This window comes from Esox lucius, chromosome 3, assembly GCF_011004845.1.
Source record: "Esox lucius isolate fEsoLuc1 chromosome 3, fEsoLuc1.pri, whole genome shotgun sequence".
Taxonomy (NCBI): Eukaryota; Metazoa; Chordata; class Actinopteri; order Esociformes; family Esocidae; genus Esox; species Esox lucius.
This window is the reverse complement of record NC_047571.1, coordinates 19,834,366-19,861,047: the sequence shown is the minus strand read 5'-3', so window position 1 is coordinate 19,861,047 and position 26,682 is coordinate 19,834,366. Positions and strand designations below refer to the sequence as shown.

Genomic DNA, 26,682 nt, shown 5'->3' with positions numbered 1-26,682 from the left:
CGACGCTAAACTGTGGAGCTCGACTGAGCGCGGAACCTGCATCCGGAAGCAACCCACAGCTAAGTGAAAGTATTTGACTTGAGCGCGGGAAGTGAATTTTCGAAGTCAGCGAGTGAGTAATCAATCATCAGATACAGTAAGTTGTATATTAGTTTAACTCGCAATAGATTATTGACAATTTAGCAAAACTATTCTCATCAATATAAAGTAGCTACAGTGGATACACGGAAGTACTGTACTAGTTAGCTAGGCTGCTATTCATTCAATGGTTGCATTTCGCCTTCATATAATAACTTTAACAAATATTTGTATTCTGTAGATGGTTAACTCATGTCTGTGATACCAATGTTTTCAGTTTACTTGTGATACTAATGTTTTCATTAGTATTCATTTTCATTTTCATTTCGCTAACGTCCACTAGCTACCTGGCTTACTAATTTTAACGTACCTTTATCGCTATCCACATGAAAAGAAACGTTCCCAAGCAGGGGTAATATTTTCACAGGATCGTTTCCGTGATGTATAATTTTGTTTCCCAAAGATCATTCCCATGGGAAAAGAAGGCACTAAGTTTTATGACACCTACCCTAACGTAGGATATAAGACATTGTATTAGTCATAGAGGTAGCACGTACTGTGCTAATAACCTCACTTAGAAAACGGGTTATAAGACCTGATATCTGGTTTACCTTAATTCGGTTTTGAAGCCCTTTTATTATAAGTAATATGTCAAGAGGAGTTAGTGGTTTATAACCAATCTACTATGGCAAAGGGCTCTTATTAGGCACAACGCATTACAGAGTGCCTGGACTCCGTGATATATCGTGATATATCGCAAGATAACAAATTCCATGTAAAGGGAGCAGAATAAACAAAGGCCTTTTTACCCAGCTCAGTACTTACATGTGGGACAGAAAGCAAGACAACAGCCTGAGAACGGAGAGAATAATGACCAGCACTTTTTTTCATAAGAAGTGAACATAAATAGGATGGAAGCACACCAAGAATAGCCTTATATATAAATGTGTACCAATGACAAAGCCTCCGTGTGGCCAGAGCAGGCCACCCTACACAAGAGGACAGCTCACAGTGGTGAGTGCGAGCTTTACAATTAGTAATACATCTCAGCGATGCATGATAGGCTGCGTCAATCATATGAAGGCATTTAACAGATGAATGCATATACAATATATCACCATAGTCCAACACAGATAAAAAAGTGGATGCCACTAGCCGTTTTTTTTACATTAAAAGAAAAGCACAGCTTATTTCGAAAATAAAAACCCAATTTTAGCCTCAACTTTCTCACTAGACAGTGAAAACATGAGGCTTAAATGAAAGGCAATCATCAATCACAATACCAAGATACTTATAAGTTGAAACAGTCTGTATTTCACGTCCGTCAAGAGTAGTCACTGAGGGAACATTCAGCGGTCTATTCCGGGGGCCCGTGAAAAGCATACATTTGGTTTTTTCTACATTGAGCACAAGTTTCTGCTGTAGCAATGTGTTTTGGACCACAGTAAAGGCATTCTGTAAATGTGCAATGGCTTGTTTAAGAGAGGGTGCACAATAGTAAATAACTGTGTCATCTGCATAAAAATGAAAGTTTGCATCAGACACATGCCGATTAAGGTTATTTATATAAATAGTAAATAAAAAAGGGCCTAACACAGAACCTTGTGGAACCCCTTTAAGGATTGGTAAAATACCAGACTGAACACCATCATACTTAATGCACTGGGTTCTGTCACTAAGATAGTTTTAGAACCAAGAGACAGTATTCTCTGAAAACCCCGAATTAAGAAGCCTAATCTTTAAGACATCATGATCAACCGTGTCAAAGGCTTTTGACAAATCAATAAACAGTGATGCACAGTGCTGCTTCTTGTCACGAGCAACAGAGATATCACCTTCATTGCAGCTGTGATGGTACTATGTTTTTTCCTAAAACCTGACTGAACTGGGGATAAAATGTCCTGAACATGCAAGAAGTTTTTCATCTGATCACTCACCAGGGATTCAAGCGTTTTGGCCCAAACAGACAAATTAGAAATTGGCCGGTAATTATTTAAATTTGACGGGTCACCCCCTTTCAATAAAGGACAAACAAATGCAGATTTCCATATTTTGGGAATAGTATTGCTCTCTAAAGTAAGATCTTATAGGGCTCTATAAGATCAGGTCCTAAAGGTTTTTCAGGAGCCAGCCCTTTTAGGGCTTTTTGAACATCAGCCACTAAAAATGGAGTGAGATTGAAGACACTTGTAGAGACGTCAAACAAAGAACCAGACTGAATAAAATGCTCATTAAAATGGTTCACTATCTCCAGCTTGTCATGAACTACTGCAGACTCTTTCATAATAAAAGAAGGAACATTAATACTATCTTTGTTTAGAGAAAGTAATTTTATAGCCTTCCAAAATTTTCTGGGATCATTTAAGGTGTTAGTAGCGGCTGACAGATAAAAGTCAGATTTTGCTTTCTTAATAAAAGAAGAACATTTATTTCTTAACTGCCTAAAAACAAGCCAATCAGACGAAGATCCCGTTTTTCTTGCTTTGGCCCAAGCTAAATTGCAGTCATGAAGAATATCTCCAAGCTCAGAAAAGAACCACGGATTGTCCCGCCCCTTAACACTAAATCTCTGTAGTGGGGCGTGTCTATTTATTATTTGCAAAAAGCTATCCCGGAAAAAGATCCAGGCTGACTCCACATCAAGAATGGCCATTATAAACTAGTCACTTTGAATCCTGAATGCTGATTGGATCATTCATTTTATAAAGCCCTTTATGCCGGACTGCGACCCGACCAAGAAGAGTGAATGTGAGTGAGTGGCTGGCTGGCTGACTTGGACCATATACCCCGACGTCATTATCGCTTTCAACGTCGTATCACCTAATAACACAGAAACAATCTCTTCTAAAGTAAAAAGTCGGGGCCACTTATGCGCTACTATTTTGAGTAAGGAAATTAATAAAACAAATAAAGTCAAATGACAGCATACCCATTTTCTAATGACGACATCCATGGGAATACAGTAACAGGCTTTTATCCGGAACATTTTGTGATATATACACAACTATTATTGTTAAATAAACACGCCCGTTCAGCGACCGCTATAGTAATTTAAAAGACTGCTGTCGACAGCATAATAAGTAAACATCGATTCTTCATCTTCATCCGCTTATCCGTATCAGGTCGCGGGGGCAGCAGCACCAGCAGGGGACCCCAAACTTTCCTTTCCCGAGCCACATTTGCCAGCTCTGACTGGGGGATCCCGAGGCGTTCCCAGGCCAGTGTCGAAATATAATCTCTCCACCTAGTCCTGGGCCTACCCCGAGGTCTCCTCCCAGCTGGACGTGCCTGGAACACCTCCCTAGGGAGACGTCCTGGGGGCATCCTTACCAGACGCCCGAACCACCTCAACTGGCTCCTTTCGCCGCAAAGGAGCAGCGGCTCTACTCCGAGTTCCTCACGGATGGCTGAGCTTGGAGCCGCACGGAGCCGCTGTCTTTGCCTAAGTAAAAAAAAGACTAGTGAACGGCTGACTTGGGTCAGTTGAACGTTGAACAACAGTTCAGTTGAACGACTGGTGGAGTTCAACCCAACCACGGAATATGCTGTGAGTTTTACGTTCACTAAGAAAAATAGATCAAGACAATAGCATAATAAAGACGTTTGTAACAGATAATTGGGGGACTGTAGACGTTACTGACTCAAATGAACGAAATTACTCGATAAGAATCAAACTTTTTACTGAAAGACTCGACAAGATCCGAATCAGTAGAAAGAGAACTTCCCATTACAAATTGGTAACAGCTTTATTAGAGCAACAAGGCATTTCTGGGGTTTGTGAGGTATGGCCAATATACCATGCGTGCCTAAGACGAGCGCCTAGTATATTGCCCATATATCACAACTCATAGGGTCTTATTGCTTACAAATACCATGGCTATCAGCCAATCAGCATTCAGGATTTGAAGTTTATAAATGAATCTAATCCCTCAGTGAAGTACTATGGAATGTAAAAGCACCCTTATAAAAACATGAAGGACAATTCCCTTCAGCCTCATGCCTTCTCACAACACAGTGGTGTTCGGTAATTCCTTTACAATGCAGTCTGTCATGTGTTAATGCTTGTTGAGCTGGACTACCTATAACCCAGGACATTTAGCGTTGTGCTTTATGTCACCTTGTGCAGTAGCAACAAGCTCTTTATGTATGGAACGTGTCAATAACAATTTGACACTAAAAATAGCACAATTAGCAGCAATATATGCTTACTGACCAGGACTTGAATATGACAACAAGCAACTTAATAATATAGTGTATATTTTTTTTTACGTAGTGGTTTGACCAAGCGTGCCGCACAAGCCCTGAAAAGTGAAGCCAAAACGTCTCGATCGCCCCCTGGTGAGTGGTCCCAGTATAGGTCATAAACCCCGCCCTCCCCATGTTATTCAATGGGACGCGAGACCAACTAAACAATTAAATTACCCTTCAAATATATTTTTTCCGAAGCTGGTTTCTGTCATTTACTGTAGTTTGTATCACGCTAATGTAAATTCAAGAGTTTGTTTTTAAAATAAGTTGGTTTTTAGTTAGTTATTTAATGCTCTAAAAACGGTGGTGTGACGTCGTGATTCACAGCTGTGATTGACAGCTATCTGAGCTGAGGAGCCACTGAATCTTCGGAGGACTGAGGAGATTGGAACTTTACATTTAATCTCTAAATTTCTATAATTGATATAATTTCACACGGACATAATGGGTTGTTCTGCAGTACATTGTCCTAACCGATCTGGCATTTCCAATCGATCTTTGAATTTTTTTCGGTTAGTTAAATTTATAAGCTATTTAATTAGTAAATAAATGTAATGGGCTAGCTAACGTTAGCTAAAAAACAACAAGCCTCGTTAATAGCCATGTTAATAGCTAGCAGGTGATTGTTAGCTAGAAGTTACCAATTATTTTTGTATTAGGCCTATTCTAAATTAAGGTTAAACATGATGTAAGTTAGGCTATAACATATCGTCTAGGTTTAACAAGCAAAGGTTGTACTGTACTTGGACTTGCGATTGATTACGGTATGTGCATTCTGCGAGGGAGAGTGAGGGCGGGGCACAGGGGTGGGGCCGTTGATTTCGCGGCTTTACGGCTTTACTTCCTTCTCGCTACTGCGCATAACTACTGCGCAGAACTAGTCCCAAGATCGCTATCTGCGCAGACGCAAGTCCAAGATGTCAGCGCCGTATCAGGACACTGGTGGCTTCATTTTTCACCAATGGAAAAGAGCGAAAGGGCGTTGTCCATTATTTATACAGTCTATGGGTTTGACTATCACTTCTGTGACTGTGATCCATTGGGACATATGCCTTAACACTGGTAAAGGTGTCTCACACACCTGCTGCTGCAAAATTACCAGCATCATCCTGTATGTCAGATTAAAAGGCGATGACATGATGGATGTTTGGTTTGCGTTTTTGTGTGCCTGTAATAACAGAGAATAATGGTACTGTAGATCAAGGCTAATCAACTATGGTAATGGAGGGCCAAAACTCGGGTTGTTTATCCTCACATTCTGATCAGGTGCCTATTCATCATTGGACACCCAGTGACTTTGATGAACTACCAGGTAGACGCACATCAGGACTGATTCAGCAGTTCAAGAGCCATGATGTATATGGTGTTTTGACACCTGGCAACCAATCAGGAAAGGGGGTGACATAGGCTTTGTGTTTCCCTACTTTTTTCGGACATTCCCATCATCCGTCATTATAGACAATTCAGTCTGTTTTGAGCTAGTAATATTTAACATTAATTTGCAGAAGTTTGATTTAACCTGCGCCTCAATAGTAAATTGTTTAAACCATTTGGAACTTCACAGAGATTTAGCTTTTCTAACTAAACATCTTATTTACTTATGGTAAACTTGAGTATCATAAAACCCCAATCAGAAGTAATGTGTGGAATTGGCAAGTTGCTGTGTCCACTCAGACAAAAGAAGTCACCGGAACATGACATGGTAGGGCCATGATAGTCCTGTCAGCAGGGCTTGACATTGGCACCCGCCCACCCGCCAAATGCAGGTCGAATTCGGCGGTGGTGGGTAACGCAGTCACTCTTACTAGCCACTTTGGCGGGGTGGCATTCTATATCTTTACACAGGGTTTTTACAGCTTTCAAAACTCAAACCAAAATCTCGCACAGCCTCTGAGTGTTGGCATGGTAAAACATGATTTTGTGCGGGAGAATAGCCGTAATGTCAATGAAATATGGCAACCTTGCGGAGAGTAACGTCAGAAATATAAGTGGATCTTAGTTTTCTTTTACACCCAAGCATGTCAAAATATTTCAGTAAAATGTAATAAGCTCAAACTACATCCAAGCCGCCTACATTTTAAAAAACTTTTCAGGTGACTTCTAGTATAGCCTACAATTGCAGATTTATTTAAAGAGAGATCGTGAGAAAAATGAAGATGACTGGTGAAAAGATAATCAGATTAGGGTATGTACTGTCACAAAAAACATTGGGCTATATATGCAATATACAGTGAAAAAAATATACAATTAACATATTTAAGTCACTAAGAATATAAATATATGAATGTGAAGAAGACTTTGGATCAGCAACAGCAGCAGAGCCTAGTAAAGATGAAGGAGGTCGAGAGAGGGAAATGAATGATGTGGCGTCAAGGCAAGGATGGAGGAAAAAATTACATGAAAATGCTGTTATATATGCAGCTCTGTTTCGTATTTATGCAAATCTATATTAACAAGAATATAGCATAACAACGAAAATAGACAACAATAATATTGTCTGCTATATAGCTGATGAGGAATTTCATATTTCTTTTTAAATAACATGCTAATAGGTCTATGGTAAGAATACATATATTGCTTATATATTTTGGCTGATATAAGGGAGGACATTGCAGCGTGCATTAGCTGCTCAAGTGGACACGGACAACAGGGCAGATTTAACACAAGACAGGTTCAATAGTTTCATCACTTTTCAGGTGTGTAGCCACATATATAAAGTATTTCGGTAGAGTGCGAGGGTTGGGGTACCACCTATGTTTAATTTTGAGCCAGGAAAACCCCTGTGTGTTATATATATATATATATATATATAAATACATGTAAATACATATACTCAGCAAAAAAAGAAATGCCCTCTGACTTTCAACTGTTTTTACTTAAGACATAAACTATAAGACATAAGACATAAACTAGACATAAACTAAAAATGTTTCACAGACATGTGACTAACAGAAATGTGTTCCTGAATGAAGGGCGGCTCAAAACCAAAAGTATGCGCCGTTGTTGCTTGTGATGTCTGGTAAGGACCTGCCTTACAACAGGCCTACAAGCCCTCAGTCCAGCCTCTCTCAGCCTATTGCGGACAGTCTGAGCACTGATGGAGGGATTGTGTGTTCCTGGTGTGACTCGGGCAGTTGTTGTGGCCATCCTGTACCTGTCACGCAGGTGTGATATTCGGATGTACCTGTGCAGGTGTTGTTACACGTGGTCTTCCACTGCGAGGATGATCAGCTGTCCTTCCTGTCTCCCTGTAGCGCTGTCTTAGGCGTCTCACAGTGCGGACATGGCAATTTATTGCCCTGGCCACATCAGCAGTCCTCATGCCTCCCTGCAGCATGCCTAATGCACGTTCACGCAGATGAGCAGGGACCCTGGGCATCTTTCTTTGTAAGCTGTTAAGGTTTTAACGACCATTCCACAGGTGCATGTTATTTAATTGATTATGGTTAATTGAACATGCATGGAAAACATTGTTTAAACCCTTTGCAATGAAGATCTGTAAAGTTATTTGGATTTTTACAACATTATTGTTGAAATACACAGTCCTGAAAAAGGGACGTTTCTTTTTTTGCTGAGTGTATATATATAGTAGTTACCGTTTATTTCTTACTCAGCCCTGACGTCATTATGGTAGTAGTTATAGTAGTATATGTAGTTCTTGACCAGGTTTGCACACACTGCAGCAGGGATTTTGGCCCACTCCTCCATACAGACCTTCTCCAGATCCTTCAGGTTTCGGGGCTGTCGCTGGGCAATACGGACTTTCAGCTTCCCTCCAAAGATTTTCTATTGGGTTCAGGTCTGGAGACTGGTTAGGCCACTCCAGGACCTTGAGATGCTTCTTACGGATCCACTCCTTAGTTGCCCTGGCTGTGTGTTTTGGGTCGTTGTCATGCTGGAAGACCCAGCCACGACCCATCTTCAATGCTCTTACTGAGGGAAAGTCACATTAATTAGAAGTGATGTTGGCCAAGATCTCGTGATACATGGCCCTATCCATCCTCCCCTCAATACAGTGCAGTCGTCCTGTCCCCTTTGCAGAAAATCATCCCTGAAGAATGATGTTTCCACCTCCATGCTTCACGGTTGGGATGGTGTTCTTGGGGTTGTTCTCATCCGTCTTCTTCCTCCAAACACAGCGAGAGGAGTTTAGACCAAAAAGCAAAAAATGTTTTGTCTAATCAGACCACATGACCTTCTCCCATTCCTCCTCTGGATCATCCAGATGGTCATTGGCAAACTTCAGACAGGCCTGGACATGCGCTGGCTTGAGCAGGGGGACCTTGCGTGCGCTGCAGGATTTTAATCCATGACGGCGTAGTATGTTACTAATGGTTTTCTTTGAGACTGTGGTCCCAGCTCTCTTCAGGTCATTGACCAGGTCCTGCCGTGTAGTTCTGGGCTGATCCCTCACCTTCCTCATGATCATTGATGCCCCACGAGGTGAGATCTTGCATGGAGCCCCAGACCGAGGGAGATTGACCGTCATCTTGAACTTCTTCCATTTTCTAATAATAAACAGTTGTTGCCTTCTCACCCATCTGCTTGCATATTGTCCTGTAGCCCATCCCAGCTTTGTGCAGGTCTACAATTTTATCCCTGATGTCCTTACACAGCTCTCTGGTCTTGGCCATTGTGAAGAGGTTGGAGTCTGTTTGATTGAGTGTGTGGACAGGTGTCTTTTATACATGTAACAAGTTCAAACAGGTGCAGTTAATACAGGTAATGAGTGGAGAACAGGAGGGCTTCTTAAAGAAAAACTAACAGGAATTCTTACTGGTTGGTATATGATCAAATACTTATGTCATGCAATAAAATACAAATTAATTATTTAAAAATGTGATTTTCTGGATTTTTGTTTTAGATTCCATCTCTCACAGTTGAAGTGTAGCTATTATATCTCTACATGCTTTTTGTTTTCAGACATGCTCAAGCTCACAAAAATTGTCCTGGAGTTAGGGTTACTGTTTGAAAGTTTTAATCCACCTGAAAAAATTCACTAAAGCCATGTTTTGAAGATATCTTTATTTGTTGCGAAAACACTTTTTTACACGAAGTAAACAAAAACATGAATACAATGAAAAAAGTTTTTTCTAAAATAAGTATATTCTGTGGCCTCTCTTGGTGTAAAACGGAAGTAAGCAGCATTTGCTTTTTGTGGAACTTTTTTAAAGTAGTCAGGTGATTATTTTCTCTAAGCCTTTTGCGGATATAGCCGTATCTCTTCGTTTGCCTGGCCTTTAAGTACAGTTCATCAGATACAGATAGCCATAATCTGTCTACATCTTTTGAAGTGTCTTCACATTTCCTTATGACATTTTTGTCTAGCAATCTCACAACATACCAATTACATTTAGGAAAACACAAGATTCTGGTTGTTATTGTTTGTGTTTATTTGTATTATTTTAATGTTATATAAATAGCGGTTTTCTATAAGAAACTGTCCTTTTATTCTGAGAACTCAGGAGACAGCTACTCAGTGGACAATGAAAACAGCGGATGCATCTGTTGATTACACGGGTACATTTGCTTTCTTCTTGTTTCATTAATAACAGAACATTCTACGCTCATAGAGATTTCTTTGGGTGACGTCAGCGATAAGCCTCTTGGTTTTGTATCTATGGGTACACCCACAACCCAACTGTGGGTTCCACTAAGGAACAGCACAGATTTTGTGAATGCAATTCTAAGGTGCTGAGACAACTCCAACCAGCATCACCTGTCTTGGCTGTTGATATGCATTTGTAGGATTGTATTTTTGAAATCATGAATAACCCTGACCCTTTTTTTCTGTAAGGTCCAGCATGGAGACACTGAGAGAGAATAAGACTGTATTAACTGAGATCCTGTCTGCGGACTCCAGTTTCATCCTTCAACATGTTGAGGAGTGTGGTTTAATAACTACGCGTGAATATCGCATGCTGCACAGCTCTAATAAGTCCAACTGGGATACCATTGTCCTCTTACTGGATAAACTAAGGGATAAAGATGAAAACACATGCAAAGTCTTCCTTGACATGCTTCAAAAAACAGAAATTGTTGACCAATACCCTAAACTGAAGGAAGTATTCAACCAGGAGAATAAACCATCACTCAGTGACTGCTCCTCTGGGCCTGCCCTTGGTCTCCCAGTTCCCTGTACTGGTAACACTGCACAGATTGGACAGCTGTATACTACATCTAATATTGTTTGCAGACACAACCAACAGTTAATTTTGTACACAACATGAGAAAACCAGTTTACAACTGAAACAACTGATATTAGTCCTACTGTATCTGAACTTTTGTCTGAACTGTGTTCTGTGTTCCTAGATGTTTCTGATCCGGAGGCATCGGTCCCTGGAGGCAATGAGGTGATAAACCTCCCCCCCCCCCCCCCTCCTTACCTACATTTGAAGGTAGACTCAGGGAAATTACATTACCCCAAGCACCACTTCAGATATCGCGATGAGATGCAAGACTTTGCTCTTATAGTAGTAAGGCATAGACTCTTTGCACAGGTTTGACTTGCACTTTTTTAAGATAGAGATATTTGGCTCGTGCACGCAACTAAACAGCCCAATAAATTCTCAGGGGATTTGAATTCGTCCACAAGGGCTGTCTGATGATGTTTCAACACAAAAAATTAGGTCTAACATGCAAAAACTAATTTTCCCTGTAACAGCTTGGGCATTGTGAATCTGCACTCTCAGTTGTTGAGAAAATTGACCTACTTTCCTTTTACACAATATCACTGAATCTACCTTTTAAAGTCCTTGTAAAGTTACAATAGTGGTAGGGCTAATATACTAGCCAACAATTAAATATGTTGATACCTAACTTACCATTCTCATTGTAACACAAATCTCTTTCAGTACACAGAGATTGATAATGGACATTTCGTAGTGTGTTAAGTGTTCCTATTCTTTAATGTTATAAAAAGATGTGACAAAAATGTGACAATATATTAAATATATTGTTGTCTAATGAAAGGTTTTGGGACTGCATGTGTTTTTTCTCACCAACGTTACAACAGTCTGGTCAAAGACAGTATTCAGTGGTCCTGCTAGAAGACCCTTGACCTTCAATGGAAGAAACTGTTCATCAGGTCAACTAGTAGATCATTAGCTATTATGAGAGGTCTTTTTCATCCGCTGTTTAAACCAACTTCCTTACGAATGCCTTAGGATGTTGTAGATTCTTGATACATTTCTTTAGTATTCTCTTCTGGAGTATACTTTTTGTACAACAAACCTTTTGTATGGTACTCCATTTCAGTTAACTTTACACTATACATATTCTTCTGTTCAGAAAGCTGGAAATCTTACATGGCTTTCTCAATCAATGCTTTCTTTGACAGTAAAAATCATTTGGAGGCTGATCAAAAGGAGACAGGAGTGATGATGGGTATTGAACCCAGGTCTCTGGCAGTGAGCCACAAAATGGGCTTTGAAACTGACCCATGTATTCCCCTCCCTCCAGGTCGGTGTTTATGACATGAGCAGCATTCCCCGTGGTCTGTGTTTAATCATCAACAATAAGAACTTTGTTGATGATCGTCTCAAAGTCAGACATGGAACTGACAAGGATGCATGTATGTCAGTGATTCTTTCTTAAATGTCTTTATTGCATCTGACTAGCTTACATTTTTGCCATTACTTTGTGCAAGGGAATGAGCAGATACATGCCACCTAAATGTTGTCTTGTCTCCTCGAACAGCGGATCTGGCCAAGGTATTCACCCGGCTGAAATTCACTGTGCTTATGTGCAAGGACCAGACTGCAGTGGAGATGAAACATGTGCTGGAGGTTTTCTCTGAGCTCAAGCAGTTATCGAATCTGCAGGCACATGCTGTGAAGGAGTGGGTTGGCGGTGAATTTGCTGAGCTGAAGGAGCTTCCTCAGCATGGCGATGCCTTCGTCTGCTGCATTTTGAGTCACGGAGAAAAAGAGGGTGTCTTTGGCAAAGATGGAATGGTCATTCGTACCATCGATATCCAATCGCCTTTCAATGGCAGAAACTGTAGGATGCTTCTCGAAAAGCCCAAGCTGTTCTTTATCCAGGCATGTCTAGGATCTGACGTGCAGGATGGAGTGCCGTTGAACAAGAAGCCTAAAGTTCAGGAGATGGACACATTTATGGACACAGATGGTGTACCAGTACACACCCATCCGATATATTCTGATTTCCTTGTCTTTATGTCCAACGTGGAGGGGTATCTCACTATCAGGGACAAAACCAATGGCACCTGGTTCATCCAGTCTCTGTGTAGTCAGCTGGAGAAAAGCTGCCGCAGGTAATGTCAACTTGAATGTCATTGCATGTCATGCACGTCCTCAATTAAAGCCCAATTTAATCAGATCCACACAGGCTTACATCTTGCTCAGTGGTTGCTTTGCCAATGTTGGAGATGGAACTGCAATATACTGTAGGTGTCAAATCGACAAGCCGCGCTGCGTGTTAAAAATTATTGCGGACACTGCCCCTGCATTATTGATAATCTTAATTTAATGGAAAATCATTCATGGAAGAAAAATGAATTGTCTTTCAAAAGGCTTCAGCCTCCACTTCTTGTTCTGAATTTCTAACATAAGTAGGACAGGTGTGGCTTTGTGAATAACGCACTTGACCGTTCTTATGCAGTTACATGTCCCACACTGCCAAAGCAGGTGTTAGTCCTGCTTAATGCTTGATCTGTTTAATGCTTGATCTGAACCCCTCCCTGGTGGGGAGGGGTTCAATATACATATAGTATCTCACAAAAGTGAGTACACCCCTCACATTATTGTAAATATTTGAGTATATCTTTTCATGTGACAACATTGAAGAAATGACACTTTGCTACAATGTAAAGTAGTGAGTGTACAGCTTGTATAACAGTGTACATTTGCTGTCCCCTCAAAATAACTCAACACACAGCCATTAATGTCTAAACCGCTGGCAAAAAAAGTGAGTACACCTGTAAGTGAAAATGTCCCAATTGGGCCCAATTAGCCATTTTCCCTCCCCAGTGTCATGTGACTCGTTAGTGTTACAAGGTGTCAGGTGTGAATGGGGAGCAGGTGTGTTAAATTTGGTGTCATCATTCTCACACTCCCTCATACTGGTCACTGGAAGTTCAACATGGCACCTCAAGGCAAAGAACTCTCTGAGGATATGAAAACAATAATTGTTGCTCTACATAAAGATGGCCTAGGCTATAAGAAGATTGCCAAGACCCTGAAACTGAGCTGCAGCTCGGTGGCCAAGACCATACAGCGGTTTCACAGGACAGGTTCCACTTCGAACAGGCCTCGCCATGGTCGACCAAAGAAGTTGAGTGCACATGCTCAGCGTCATATCCAGAGGTTGTCTTTGGGAAATAGACGTATGAGTGCTGCCAGCATTGCTGCAGAGGTTGAAGGGGTGGGGGGTCAGCTTGTCATTGCTCAGACCTGCATCAAATTGGTCTGCATGACTGTCGTCCCAGAAGGAAGCCTCTTCTAAAGATGATGCCCAAGAAAGCCCGCAAACAGTTTGCTAAATACAAGCACACTAAGGACATGGATTACTGGAACCATGTCCTGTGGTCTGATGAGACCAAGATAAACGTATTTGGTTCAGATGGTGTCAGTAGTGTGTGGCGGTAACCAGGAGAGGAGTACAAAGACAAGTGTCTCTTGCCTACAGTCAAGCATGTTGGTGGGAGTGTCATGGTCTGGGGCTGCATGAGTGCTGCCAGCACTGGGGAGCTACAGTTCATTGAGGGAACCATGAATGCCAACATGTACTGTGACCAGCGCCTGACATTAACTTTTTGGCTCACCAGCCATTGTGGCTAGTGGTTTTTCAAAGTTACTAGCCACTCAGCATTTTCACTAGCCACCATTTTGTTGTTGGGAAATTATGTTTTATTTGTTTATCAGTGCTACATCGTAGCCTGTCTAGTTCACACTGTTGGTCACTGGCATGCAAGGCAATAGGCCTAACACAAATGGACCAGAATCAAACACTGTATGTAGGTAGTGTTCATGGGAGTTGTAGGGACGTAGGTCGTAATGTCACTCATTGCAATGAGACTACAGTTTAAAAAAATGTGTGTGTGTGTGTGTGTATATATATATATATATATATATATATATATACACACAGTGGGGAGAACAAGTATTTTATACACTGCCGATTTTGCAGGTTTTCCCACTTACAAAGCATGTAGAAGTCTGTAATTTGATTTTCTGGTTTTTTGTTTTAGATTCCGTCTCTCACATTTAAAGAGTACCTATGATAAACATTACAGACTTGACATGCTTTGTAAGTAGGAAAACGTGCAAAATCAGCAGTGTATCAAATACTTGTTTTACCCACTGTATATACACACATAAAAACACACAGGGGTTTTCCTGGCTCAAAATTAAACATAAGTGATACCCCAACCCTCGCACTGGACCGAAATACATTATATATGTGGCTTCACACTTGAAAATATATATTTTTTTCATATATTTGTATTCTTAGTGACTTTTTCACTGTATATTGCATATATGGCCCAATGTTTCTTGTGACAGTACGTACCCTAATCTGATTATCTTTTCACCAGTCATCTTCATTTTTCTCATGATCTCTCTTTAAATAAATCTGTAATTGTAGGCTATACTAGAAGTCACCTGAAAAGTTCTAAAAAAATGAATGCGGCTTGGATGTAGTTTGAGGTTATTACGTTTTATTGAAATATTTTGACATGCTTGGGTGTCCACTTGTATTTCTGACGTTACTCATCTCATCACCTGTGTGGTCCTGTATGCAAGGTTGCCAGATTTCATTGACAGTACGGCTATTCTCCTGCACAAAATCATGTTTTACCATGCCAACACTCAGAAGCGGGGCAAGATTTTGGTTTGAGTTTTGAAAGCTGGAAAAACCCTGTGTATAGATATAGACTGCCACCCACCAAAGTGGCTAGTAAGAGTGACTGCGTTACCCACCACAGCCGAATGCGGGTGGGCGGGTGCCAATGTCAAGCCCTGACTGTGAGCATGATCCCCTCCCTTCAGAGACTGGGCCGCAGGGCAGTATTCCAACATGATAACGACCCCAAACACGACCACTGCCTTGCTAAGGAAGCTGAGGGTAAAGGTGATGGACTGGCCAAGCATGTCTCCAGACCTAAACCCTATTGAGCATCTGTGGGGCATCCTCAAACGGAATGTGGAGGAGCGCAAGGTCTCTAACATCCACCACCTCAGTGATGTCGTCATGGAGCAGTGAAAGAGGACTCCAGTGGCAACCTGTGAAGCTCTGGTGAACTCCATGCCCAAGAGGGTTAAGGCAGTGCTGTAAAATGATGGTGGCCACACAAAATATTGACACTTTTGGCCCAAATTGGACATTTCCATTTAGGGGTGTACTCACTTTTGTTGCCAGCGGTTTGGACATTAATGGCTGTGTGTTGTGGTATTTTGAGGGGACAGCAAATGTACACTGTTATACAAGCTGTACACTCACTACATTACATTGTAGCAAAGTGTCATTTCTTCAGTGTTGTCACATGAACAGATATAATCACATATTTACAAAAATATGAGGGGTTTACTCACTTTTGTGAGATACTGTACACACACACTAACTTTATTTACATCTTCTGTCTCTGCAGAGGGCAAGACATCTATGACATCCTTATAGCGGTCAAAGACGAAGTGAGCAAGAAAGCGCATGAATATCCAGTTAAAGACACTGATGGTAATTATAGCTACAAGCTGTTCAAGCAATCACCAGAAGTCAGAGACACCTTAACTAAGAAACTTATCTTTCCTGCGGAGACCACGCCTACTGACTGATGACCTTGATGTTGCCATAGTACCCTTGATTATTAACTGTCCATATGCTCAGTCAATTTCTGTTTTGATTTAATAGCGTGCTTCTACACAGGACAGGAATATTATGGCATAATCACATGATCATCAGGTGCCATTTTCATTTGATAATTTGTATATACTATTTACATAATGGGATGCATTTGACAAGGGATGATTCACTTTTTATTACATTTTTTTTAACTTTTTAAACAAAACCACTTGGTTTTAATTTAACCAAAATATGATATGTGAAGATTGATCTCAGAATTGCAAGAACCATGAGTTCACATCAAAGTTCACTTTGTTTGGGAATGTTTATACAATTATATTTTCTTAACTGTCTTTTCTATCACCTTAAAATATATATTTTATCAAGAGTTGGACTCCAGAAGTGTTTCTGTCATGGTCTTTGAATTTAAAGTAACATACTGTTGATAAAAAAGAGGCCCAATTTCTCCATTACCAGCATGGGTAGAACCATATAAGGTTATTATACACAGTTCTGTCCAACCGACAATTAAACATACCTTAACCGCCATAATGTCATATAGAAATGTATGGATCTCATGAACTTAATCTTTTTTTGGGGGGATAATAGCATCTACTAAATGAAATCTCAAAAGTATTCACCCTCCTTTGACTTACCCACATTTTATTGTTACATCAGATCGAAACAGTAGAGTGTTTTTGCACACAAAATTGGAGAAAAAAAAATCTACAGATTCTTCTAAATGAATTACACATAAAACAGAAATGCGAGCTATTGTAAATGTGGACCTGCAATGGTCACCACACTGACGGAGACATGCTGCAGCCTGGAATGATCACGACAGTCCATTCCAAGTGGATGTTTCAGAGGTAGGAAAGGAAAAGTTTCTTGGTGAGAGTGTACTTGGGCTCAGGCATCTGTTTCCAAATTCCATAAACTCCCCTGCTGACCTCACGATTGACCCGCGTCAGCACAGACAGGATGTCCTCCCCACTACAGAAGAAACAGAAAATATACATCACAATCCACCTCTCACGTGCCTACCCCCCCACCCCCGTTGAACTCACCTGTCCGCTCCCCACCGCAGCTGTTTGCAGAGTTCCTGGATATAGATAGAACCCTGCATAGTGTTCCGGAATGACTTATGTTCCTCCACTGTTGCCATACCGATCAGGAAGTCTGCATCTGAAGGGACTGACTCGATGGTACCGGCATCCGCTTCATAACAACCCTTCTCTTCCTGCGGTATAGGGGGCAGTAATGCCCCTTGCTGGTACCACTTTCCCTGGCAGGCCTGGATGAAGAACAGTTTGGGTTTGCCTGCCAAAGAGTGGCAACGTGCACTGGTGAAGGGGAATGTGAGTGAGCGGATGGGCACCTCCTCGCCATCTGTCCCAAAGACACACCCCTTCTCCCCATGAGACAGGACACACACCACCTAGGACCAGACAGATATTTGAATAGTTTTACTCAGTTCCATTCAGTGGAGGTCATATGTACTATAGAAAATCATGATCCCACTTCTTACCAAAGCATCTGCATTTACGTGAGTCTGCCTTCCCAGTTCCTCTACTTCCCTCAACATGATGGCCTTTGTCAAGTCATGTCTCACCTTCACTAGAAAACCCAAGCTGGTGAACACATTTTTCAGAGCACCTACAGACAGATGGATAGAACAGGGGAGTAAAGAATACACCTGCAAGGAGGTGCGTTCCAGCCCACTGGTGGTTTCAGTAAATAAACACAATGCATATTTTGGCAACCTGAATATATCTTAGAAAGAATAAAACAAATCAAAACTGCATGAATGATAAGTTACCGTAATATTTTTGGATTGTGTTCGGTTTGCTAATCAGGGTGTCTTGACAGTAGTTTATTTCAAGAAATATTAAGACCTTCCTAATTACCGATGTTGAGGTCTGCATGCAACACCAAACTGCTAATACCCTTACATTTACCCATATTAGTAAAAGCCATGTTTTAAGCTGGCTCTTGCAACAAAGTATATGGTTCATATTATCAGCCAGCTCTGCTATGTTAGCATCATAATCACCTTGATGGCGTTTTAAAGTGTAGCCTGAGTAAGGGTTTTGACACCATTGGATAGATGGGAGTGAGGGAATAACATGAAATCCAGGTTGACTGATGAACCTAACGGAATTAGCTGTTAACCAATGAGATTAGTGAGGATGCTTACTCTCGTCCTTCTCAGTTCCTGGTCTGTCATACAGTTTGGAGGTGCTTTTAAAATGGTTGTTATTGATGATGAAGCATGTTCCTCTGGGATTACTGGTCATCAGATAGCTGTCCATCTGCTGGGGGGAACACATTTTATATAGTCCACCTTTCGGTCTACAACCAGAGGGTTATCAGTACACTGATGAAGTGATTACCTGATCTGGCCTAGTCTGAGGCTCTGCCAGTGCATCGGAGGACAAACTCATGATTGGCCCCGGCTCACCTGTGGATACGGACACACATCAGATACTGTGTGTGTGTGTGTGTGTGTGTTTTCAAGCATGTGACCTACGGATGGGACTTGTTTCCGATATAGACAGGGTCTGAAGTGACAGTGGGGGATCATGTGTCTGGTAAGAGCTGAACTGCTGGACAGAGGACCCTTGCATTGACAGGCGTGCTAGATTTAGAAAAGAAAACACAATAAGGCTTTGGTTTGGGAAATTAGTGAGACAGTCCCTGCTGGCTAGGTGTGTGTAAATACGTACCTTCAATGTGCTTCCATACTTTGAAGGCCAGCTGTGTGTCACACTGCTCCAATATGCTCTGTAGCTCATCCAGTCTGTCCTCTGTCAGCAGTCCCTGCCTCTCCATCTCACATAGCACCTCCAGAGCAGTCTACATAAAGACAGAAAGAATGTACAACTCTGGACAAAATTAAGAGACCACTCCTAAGATTTCTTAAATCAGCATCTCTACATGTATGGCAGCCATTCCTTTCCAGTATCTCTTAAATTCCAACACAGGCACACCTCATTTTACTTAATGAGGTGCTGATTAGGTGATTACCTAAACCAAATCTAATTTAACGAGGAAAAGTATAAAAACCACTGCTGTGGTCATCACTATCCTCTTGCAATAGGACCAGCTGGATGGCAAAAACAGTGCAAGTAGTACCTCAAAGGTAATTTGAACAAAAAAATTACTATTCAGCATGACAAAAGAGTTGAAAAGAAAAACTTTGAGTGAGGAAAAGAAGGGTTCAATTCTGGCTTTACTGGCAGAGGGATACAGTGATCGTCAGGTTCCTTCCATCCTGAAAAGACGACGGTTCATAAAAACAAGGTCAAGCAACAGACATTGGGGACAATAAAGCTACAGACTGGCAGAGGGAGAAAACGACTGTCCACTGACCGAGATGACCATCAACTAATTTGAATGTCACTCAACAACCGTAGGATGACATCAAGTGACCTACAAAAAGAATGCCAAACAGCAGCTGGGGTGAAGTGCACAGCGAGGACTGTTCGAAACAGGCTCCTAGGGGCAGGGCTGAAGTAGTGCAAAGCTAGAAAAAAAAACTTCATCTATGAGAAGAAATAGCCAGGCTGAAGTTTGCAAAAGACCATAAGGATTGGGCCGTAGAGAAATGGCGTAAGGTCATCTCTGACGAGTTACATTTTCAGCTTTGCCCAACACCTGGTCGTCTAATGGTTAGACGGAGACCTGGAGAGGCCTACAAGCCACAGTGTCTCACACCCACTGTGAAATTTGGTTGAGGATCAAGGATGATCTGGGGATGCTTCAGCAAGGCTGGAATCGGGCAGATTTGTCTTTGTGAAGGACGCATGAATCAAGCCAAGTACAAGGTTATCCCTGGAAGAACACCTGCTTCCTTCTGCTCTGACAATGTTCCCCAACTCTGAGAAGGACAATGCTCCATGCCACACAGCCAGGTCAATGAAGGTGTGGATGGAGGACCACCAGATCAAGACCCTGTCATGGTCAGCCCAATCTCCAGACCTGAACCCCATTGAAAACCTCTGGAATTTGATCAAGGGGAAGATGGATGGTCACAAGATATCAAACAAAGCCGAGGTACTTGAATCTTTGTGCCAGGAGTGGCATAAAGTCACCTAACAGCAATATGACAGACTGGTGGAGTGCATGCCAAGACGCATGAAAGCTGTGATAAAAAATCTGGGTTATTCCACCAAATATTGATTTCTGAACTCTTCCTAAGTTAAAACATTAGTATTTTGTTGTTGAAAAATGAATAGCAATTTGTTTTCTTTGCATTATTTGAGGTCTGACAACTATGTATCTTTCTTTGATTATTTTGACCAGTGTTGTTTTCGACAAATAAATACTGTAAATGACACTATATTTCTTTGGAATCTGGGTATAATGTTGTCAGTAGTTTATAGAATAAAACAAACATTTTAATTTTACTCAAACATGTACCTATGAACAATATAAAAAAGAGAAACTGATAATTTTGCAGTGGTCTCAATTTTTTACAGAGCTGTAAGTGTATGGGTGCGAAGGTTTGGACACCTACTCATTCAAGGGTATTTCGATATTTTTTAAATGTTCCACATTGTAGAATAATACTTAAAACATCAGAACTATTTAAATAACACATATGGAATCATGTAGTAACCAAAACAGGTGGCAAACACAGTGGGAACCACATATGAAGAAGAAATCACCCGTTCACCCACTCAGTGTCTTGCAAAGACACGCTGTTTGGAACCCAACATTTTAAATTTGAACCAAAGGACAGATTTCCACTGGTCTAATATCAATTTCTCGTGTTTTCTTGGCCTATGCAAGTCTCTTCTTATTGGTGTCCTTTAGGAGTGGTTTATTTGCAGCAATTTGACAATAAAGGCCTGATTCACGCAGTTTCCTCTGACCAGTTAATGCTGAGATGTGTCTGTTACTGGCTGGTAATTCAAATGGACTCATCCTCTGCAGCAGAGGTAACTATGGATCTTCCTTTCTTGTGGTTTTCCTCACGTGAGCATGTTTCATCATCATAGCACTTGATGGTTTTTGCGACTGCACTTGAAGAAAGGTTCACAGTTTGTGACCCTTTCCAGATTGACTGACCTATATATCTTGAAGTAATGATGGACTGTTGTTTCCTTATATGAGCTGTTCTTGCTATAATATGGACTACTACAGTATAGACATGATGATGGTCTTCTGTATACCAACCCTACCTTGTCCAAACAACTAATTGACTATACATTAAGGCAATAAATTCCACAAATCAACTTTAAACACCTGTTCATTGAAAGGCTTTCCAGACAACTACCTCATGACCCTGGTTAAGAGAATGCAAAGAGAGTGCAAAGCTGTCATCAAGGCAAAGGGTGGCTACTTTGAAGAATCTACAATATGAAATCTATTTTGGTCTGTTTAACACTTTTTTGGTTACTACCTGATTTCATTTGTTATTTTTAGTTAGTTTTATACAATGTGGAAAACCATTAAAAAAAAATACACTTGAATGTGTAAGTATGTCCAAATCTTTGACTGGTACTGTACTGTATAAATTGGCCTTTACCACTTCTTACATTGCAGGGATCTAGTCGTCCTCTGGGCAGTTTCCCAGTCAGCAGAAACTTCATCTTAGTGAGACACTCCATAGTTACATCTTCTGACACCTCGTACAACATCACCCTGAGAGAGGTAATAAAAACAGTTACTTATCTGCTTCTAGTGGACTATTTGTTTGAAAACACACACACAGATATACACAACAAGTACACAAAAAATCTACCCAAATGCACCTGTACTGTGAGAGGATGGGACTTGCGTCAGTTTGTGTGTTTGCCGGTTGCTCTGGCTGTCTACTATCAGTCTCGAGGAGGAGGAGTAAGTCTACTCGACCAATGACTTTGAGGAGTTGAGAAAGGAACTGGTGATCCTCCAACAGGCTTTTCTCCTTCAGCCTTAGGAAAAGGTCACGCCCATCCTTCACCTAGTGCCAGACCACAACGGGTTAGATAGGGTGTGTGTTTAGATTCAGAATCAGGAAAATACAAACTCTTCCTCTACTCAAAGAATGTAAAACCTATTTAACAGTTTTGATTGGTCCCAGAAATGTAATGGTTGGACCAGAGGCACACCTGGGTAAAGGAGAGTAAAATGTATCATTGGCTGAAAGGTCAATTGGTTAGGGGTGATTCATGATTGTTTTGTATAACAGGACACATTTTCGGATGTCAAGAAAAACAACTTCAATGATGGCAAACCGTGACTGAAGTACAGTGGGGAGAACAAGTATTTGATACACTGCCAATTTTGCAGGTTTTCCTACCTACAAAGCATGTAGAGGTCTGTCATTTTTATCATATGTACACTTCAACTGTGAGTGACGGAATCTAAAACAAAAATCCAGAAAATCCCATTGTATGATTTTTAAATAATAATTTTGCATTTTATTGCATGATATAAGTATTTGATCACCTACCAACCTGTAAGAATTCCAGCTCTCACAGACATGTTCGTTTTTCTTAAAGAAGCCCTCCTGTTCTCCACTCATTACCTGTATTAACTGCACCTGTTTGAACTTGTTACATGTATAAAAGACACCTATCCACACAATCAAAAAGACTCCAACCTCTCCACAATGGCCAAGACCAGAGAGCTGTGTAAGGACATCAGGGATAAAATTGTCGATCTGCACAAGGCTGGGATGGGCTACAGGACAATAGGCAAGCAGCATGGTGAGAAGGCAACAACTGTTGGCGCAATTATTAGGTTTGGGGCTCCATGCAAGATCTCACTTCGTGGGGCATCAATGATCATGAGGAAGGTGAGGGATCCGCCCAGAACAACACGGCAGGACCTGGTCAATGACCTGAAGAGAGCTGGGACCACAGTCTCAAAGAAACCATTAGTAACATGGACATGGATTAAAATCCTGCAGCGCACGCAAGATCCCCCTGCTCAAGCCAGCGCATGTTCAGGCCCGTCTGAAGTTTGCCAATGACCATCTGCATGATCCAGAGGAGGAATGGGAGAAGGTCATGTGGTGTGATGAGACAAAAATAGAGTTTTTGGTCTAAACCCCACTCGCCTTGTTTGGAGGAAGAAGGATTAGTACAACCCCAAGAACACCATCCCAACCATGTAGCATTGAAGTGGAAACATCATTCTTTGGGGATGCTTTTCTGCAAAGGGGACAGGACGACTGTACCGTATTGAGGGGAGGATGAATGGGGCCATGTATCGCAAGATCTTGGCCAACAGCCTCCTTCCCTCAGTAAGAGCATTGAAAATGGGTTGTGGCTGGGTCTTCCAGCATGACAACGACCCAAACACACAGCCAGGGCAACTAAGGAGTGGCTCCATAAGAAGCATCTCAAGGTCCTGGAGTGGCCTAGCCAGTCTCCAGACCTAAACCCAACAGAAAATCTTTGGAGGGAACTGAAAGTCCGTATTGCCCAGCGACAGCCTCGAAACCTGAAGGATCTGGAGAAGGTCTGTTTGGAGGAGTGGACCAAATTCCCTGCTGCAGTGTGTGCAAGTCCATCCCAGCCTTGTTCAGGTCTACAGTTTTATTCCAGATGTCCTTACACAGCTCTCTGGTCTTGGCCATTGTGGAGAGGTTGGAGACTGTTTGAGTGTGTGTACAGGTGTCTTTTATACGGGTAACAAGTTCAAACAGGTGCAGTTAATACAGGTAATGAGTGGAGAACATGATGGCTTCTTAAAGAAAAACAAACAGGTCTGTGAGAGCCGGAATTCTTACTGGTTGGTAGGTGATCAAATACTTATGTCATGCAATAAAATGCTAATTAATTACTTAAAAATCATACAATGTGATTTTCTGGATTTCTGTTTTAGATTCCGTCACTCACAGTTGAAGAGTACCTATGATAAAAATTAAAGAATTCTACATGCTTTGTAAGTGGGAAAACCTGCAAAATCAGCGGTGTATCAAATACTTGTTCTCCCCATTGTATGTAGTGCATGACCGTAGTATTTAACACTAAATGTGGACAGTTACTTTATCCTCACTCCTACAGACATAAATGGAGCATACTGATGTGAAATAGGTCAGAAACACTGTCACAAACCTTCTCCAGGCTTTTTCTGTTGAGTACATCTCTGGACAGGAAGCACAGGGCAGCCACCTCAGACGAATCCAGCTCGTCATCCACGCGGGACAGTAGCTGCAGGTCCATCACAAACACACTAGAACCCCTGACCTGACCGCATGAACCATTCAGTTGTTGTCACTGTTGAAAAAGAGGACGGGGAGGATATAAATGATTAATTTTATAAACAACTCAAAATACAGTGGATATAAAGTCTACATACCCCTGTTAAAATGCCAGGTTCTTGTGATGTAAAAAAATGAGACAAAGAAATCATGTCAGAACCTTTTCCACCTTCAATGTGACCTATAACAGTGAACAATTCAATTGAAAAACAAACTGAAATCTTTGAAGGGGGGAAATAAAAAATAAACTCACAATAACCTGGTTGCATAAGTGTGCACACCCTTAAACTGATAAGCACCTTTTGATTTTATTACAGCACTCAGCCTTTTTGGGTAAGAGTCTATTAGCATGGCACATCTTGACATGGCAGTACTTGCCTGCTCTTCTTTGCAAAAGCGCTCCAAATCTGTCAGCTTGCATGGACATCTCCTGTGCACAGCCCTCTTCAGATCACCCCACAAATGTTTAATTGTATTCAGGTCTGGGCTCTGGCAGGGCAATTCCAAAACGTTAATCTTCTTCTGGTGAAGCCATGCTTTTGTGGATTTGGATGTGTGCTTTGGGTCATTGTCGTGCTGAAAGGTGAACTTCCTCTTCAGCTTTCTAACAGACACCTGAAGGTTTTGTGCCAAAATTGCCTAGTATTTGGAACTGTTTATAATTCCCTCCACCCTAAGGCCCCGGTTCCAGCTGAAGAAAAACAGCCCCAAAGCATGATGCTGCCACCACCATGCTTCACTGTAGGTATGGTGTTCTTTGGGTGATGTGCAGGTTTTTTTTTTGTGCCAAACATACCTTTTGGAATTACGGCCAGAAAGTTCAACCTTGGTTTCATTAGACCATAACACATTTTCCCAAGTGTTCTTTTGGGAGACATGATGTTTGTTTTTGCAAACTTTTGCCAAGCTTGGATGTTTTTCTTAGTATGAAAAGTCTTCCGTCTTGCCACCCAACCCATAGCCCATTCATATGAAGAATACAGGAGATTGTTGTCACATGTAGCCCACAGCCAGTACTTGCCAGAAATTCCTGCAGTTCATTTAATGTTGCTGTAGGCCTCTTGGAAGCCTCCCTGACCAGTTTTCTCATCTTTTCATACATTTTGGATGGACGTCCAGTTCTTGGTAATGTCTCTGTTGTGCCATATTTTCTCCACTTGATGACTGTCTTCACTGTGTTCCATAGTACATCTATGCATTGGAAATTATTTTGTACCCTTCTCCTGACTGATATCTTTCAACAATGAGATCCCTCTGATGCTTTGGAAGCTCTCTGTGGACCATGGCTTTTGCTCTGAGATGCAACTAAGACAATTTCAGGAAAATCCTACTAGAACAGCTAAACCTTATTTGTCAGTCACTTTAAATGATGGCAGGTGTGTAATGACTTCTATTTAACATGAGTTTGTATGTGATTGGTTAATTCCGAACACCGCTACATCCCCAGTTAAGAGGGTGTGCACACTTATTTTTCAGTTTGTTTATCAATTGAATGGTTCACATTTTGGGTCACATTAAAAGTGGAAAAAGTTCTGACATGATTTATCTTTGTCTCATTGTTTTACATCACAAGAACCTGCCATTTTAACGGGGTTATGTAGAATTTTATATCCACTGTATGTATATTTTATGTATTTCATACTAAAGAACTGTCAAAAGTGTCAGCATTTCTAAGTGATTAACAACAATGTCAAATGCGCAACCTTAAAACTAGGCTAGGAACAAATTTGCTATTGGATAAGAATAAGTAAAGAGTGTTGCTAAATACGTTTGACTTGTTAGTCACTTTTGAGTCCGGTGACAGGCAGAAACATTTCAAAAGCCAACTTTTGAAAGCGTAAAAACCTCACCTTAGATTTTACAACCACGTAGTCTGGAGCCTAGTTCACAGAATATCAACTTGAAGCCAACTAAAATCAATTCATACACTTTTCTAATAAAAGAATACTTTTTAACAAAATATTTCCGTGGCCAGCCACAACTCCGATGCTTTGACCGGCTATCCCGTTTTCTTTCGGTTTGTCAGGAAATGGTCATAAGGGGATCCTACAAGTGGCTCCGGAAATTATTCTCAATAGTCGACTATTCGCGATACTGAATCATAGTGTATATTTGCTATATGTATATTGCTTTGCAACGTACATATTGAATATTTTCAACATTAAAAAATCAATTCGGCTATTATAGTGACTATGGGTTACAAATGTTTCGAGCTTTGTATTAAGACACCGTGTTATACAGTTAGTTTCTGGTTTTGAAAAGCACCAAAACATTAACCATGAGACTTAGCGTCACTGACGTCAGAAACTGACGCGGTTTGCTTTAAGACGTGGCTGCGTCAGCGATACGTGTTTGCT

General features: G+C 41.2%; 2 protein-coding genes across 5 annotated transcripts; one reads left to right on the top strand and one right to left on the bottom strand.

Moving 5' to 3' along the window:
• On the top strand, window positions 1-16,323 carry LOC105021271 (caspase-7). 3 transcript variants are annotated; one of them, XM_020045528.2, is made up of 7 exons: window positions 1-136; window positions 9,785-9,846; window positions 10,124-10,470; window positions 10,639-10,679; window positions 11,788-11,899; window positions 12,025-12,601; window positions 15,935-16,323. In XM_020045528.2, exons 3-7 carry the CDS (start codon window positions 10,131-10,133, stop codon window positions 16,116-16,118), a joined length of 1,254 nt encoding a protein of 417 aa, XP_019901087.2. In that variant the 5' UTR covers window positions 1-136; window positions 9,785-9,846; window positions 10,124-10,130; the 3' UTR covers window positions 16,119-16,323. The 3 variants fall into 3 exon arrangements, with proteins under 3 accessions (XP_019901087.2, XP_010887143.2, XP_010887129.2); XM_010888841.4 differs by lacking the exon at window positions 9,785-9,846 and having other exon boundaries at window positions 1-112; XM_010888827.4 differs by lacking the exon at window positions 9,785-9,846 and having other exon boundaries at window positions 2-136.
• On the bottom strand, window positions 16,307-26,619 carry casp8 (caspase 8, apoptosis-related cysteine peptidase). Of its 2 annotated transcripts, none has more exons than XM_010888813.4 (11): window positions 26,176-26,619; window positions 24,180-24,341; window positions 21,885-22,075; window positions 21,669-21,774; window positions 18,852-18,981; window positions 18,656-18,763; window positions 18,519-18,586; window positions 18,323-18,437; window positions 17,654-17,781; window positions 17,193-17,563; window positions 16,307-17,118 (listed from the first exon to the last, which is right to left on the bottom strand). In XM_010888813.4, the coding sequence occupies exons 2-11, from the start codon at window positions 24,285-24,287 to the stop codon at window positions 16,989-16,991; spliced, it is 1,455 nt and encodes a 484-aa protein (XP_010887115.2). In that variant the 5' UTR covers window positions 24,288-24,341; window positions 26,176-26,619; the 3' UTR covers window positions 16,307-16,988. The 2 variants fall into 2 exon arrangements, with proteins under 2 accessions (XP_010887115.2, XP_010887106.2); XM_010888804.4 differs by having other exon boundaries at window positions 18,323-18,440; window positions 26,176-26,616.
• Window positions 26,620-26,682: the final 63 nt, after the last annotated feature.

Excerpts from the sequence above, each read along its gene's own strand:
- LOC105021271 (XM_010888841.4), top strand. The coding sequence starts at position 10,131 with ATGGAGACACTGAGAGAGAATAAGACTGTATTAACTGAGATCCTGTCT. Across the intron at positions 10,471-10,638 it reads TCTCCCAGTTCCCTGTACTG|ATGTTTCTGATCCGGAGGCA; the intron begins GTAACACTGCAC and ends CTGTGTTCCTAG. Across the intron at positions 12,602-15,934 it reads CTGGAGAAAAGCTGCCGCAG|AGGGCAAGACATCTATGACA; the intron begins GTAATGTCAACT and ends CTGTCTCTGCAG.
- casp8 (XM_010888804.4), bottom strand. The coding sequence starts at position 24,287 with ATGGACCTGCAGCTACTGTCCCGCGTGGATGACGAGCTGGATTCGTCT. Across the intron at positions 18,587-18,655 it reads ATCGGAAACAAGTCCCATCC|GTGAGCCGGGGCCAATCATG; the intron begins GTAGGTCACATG and ends CCGTATCCACAG. Across the intron at positions 18,441-18,518 it reads CTCAGACTAGGCCAGATCAG|CAGATGGACAGCTATCTGAT; the intron begins GTAATCACTTCA and ends TGTTCCCCCCAG.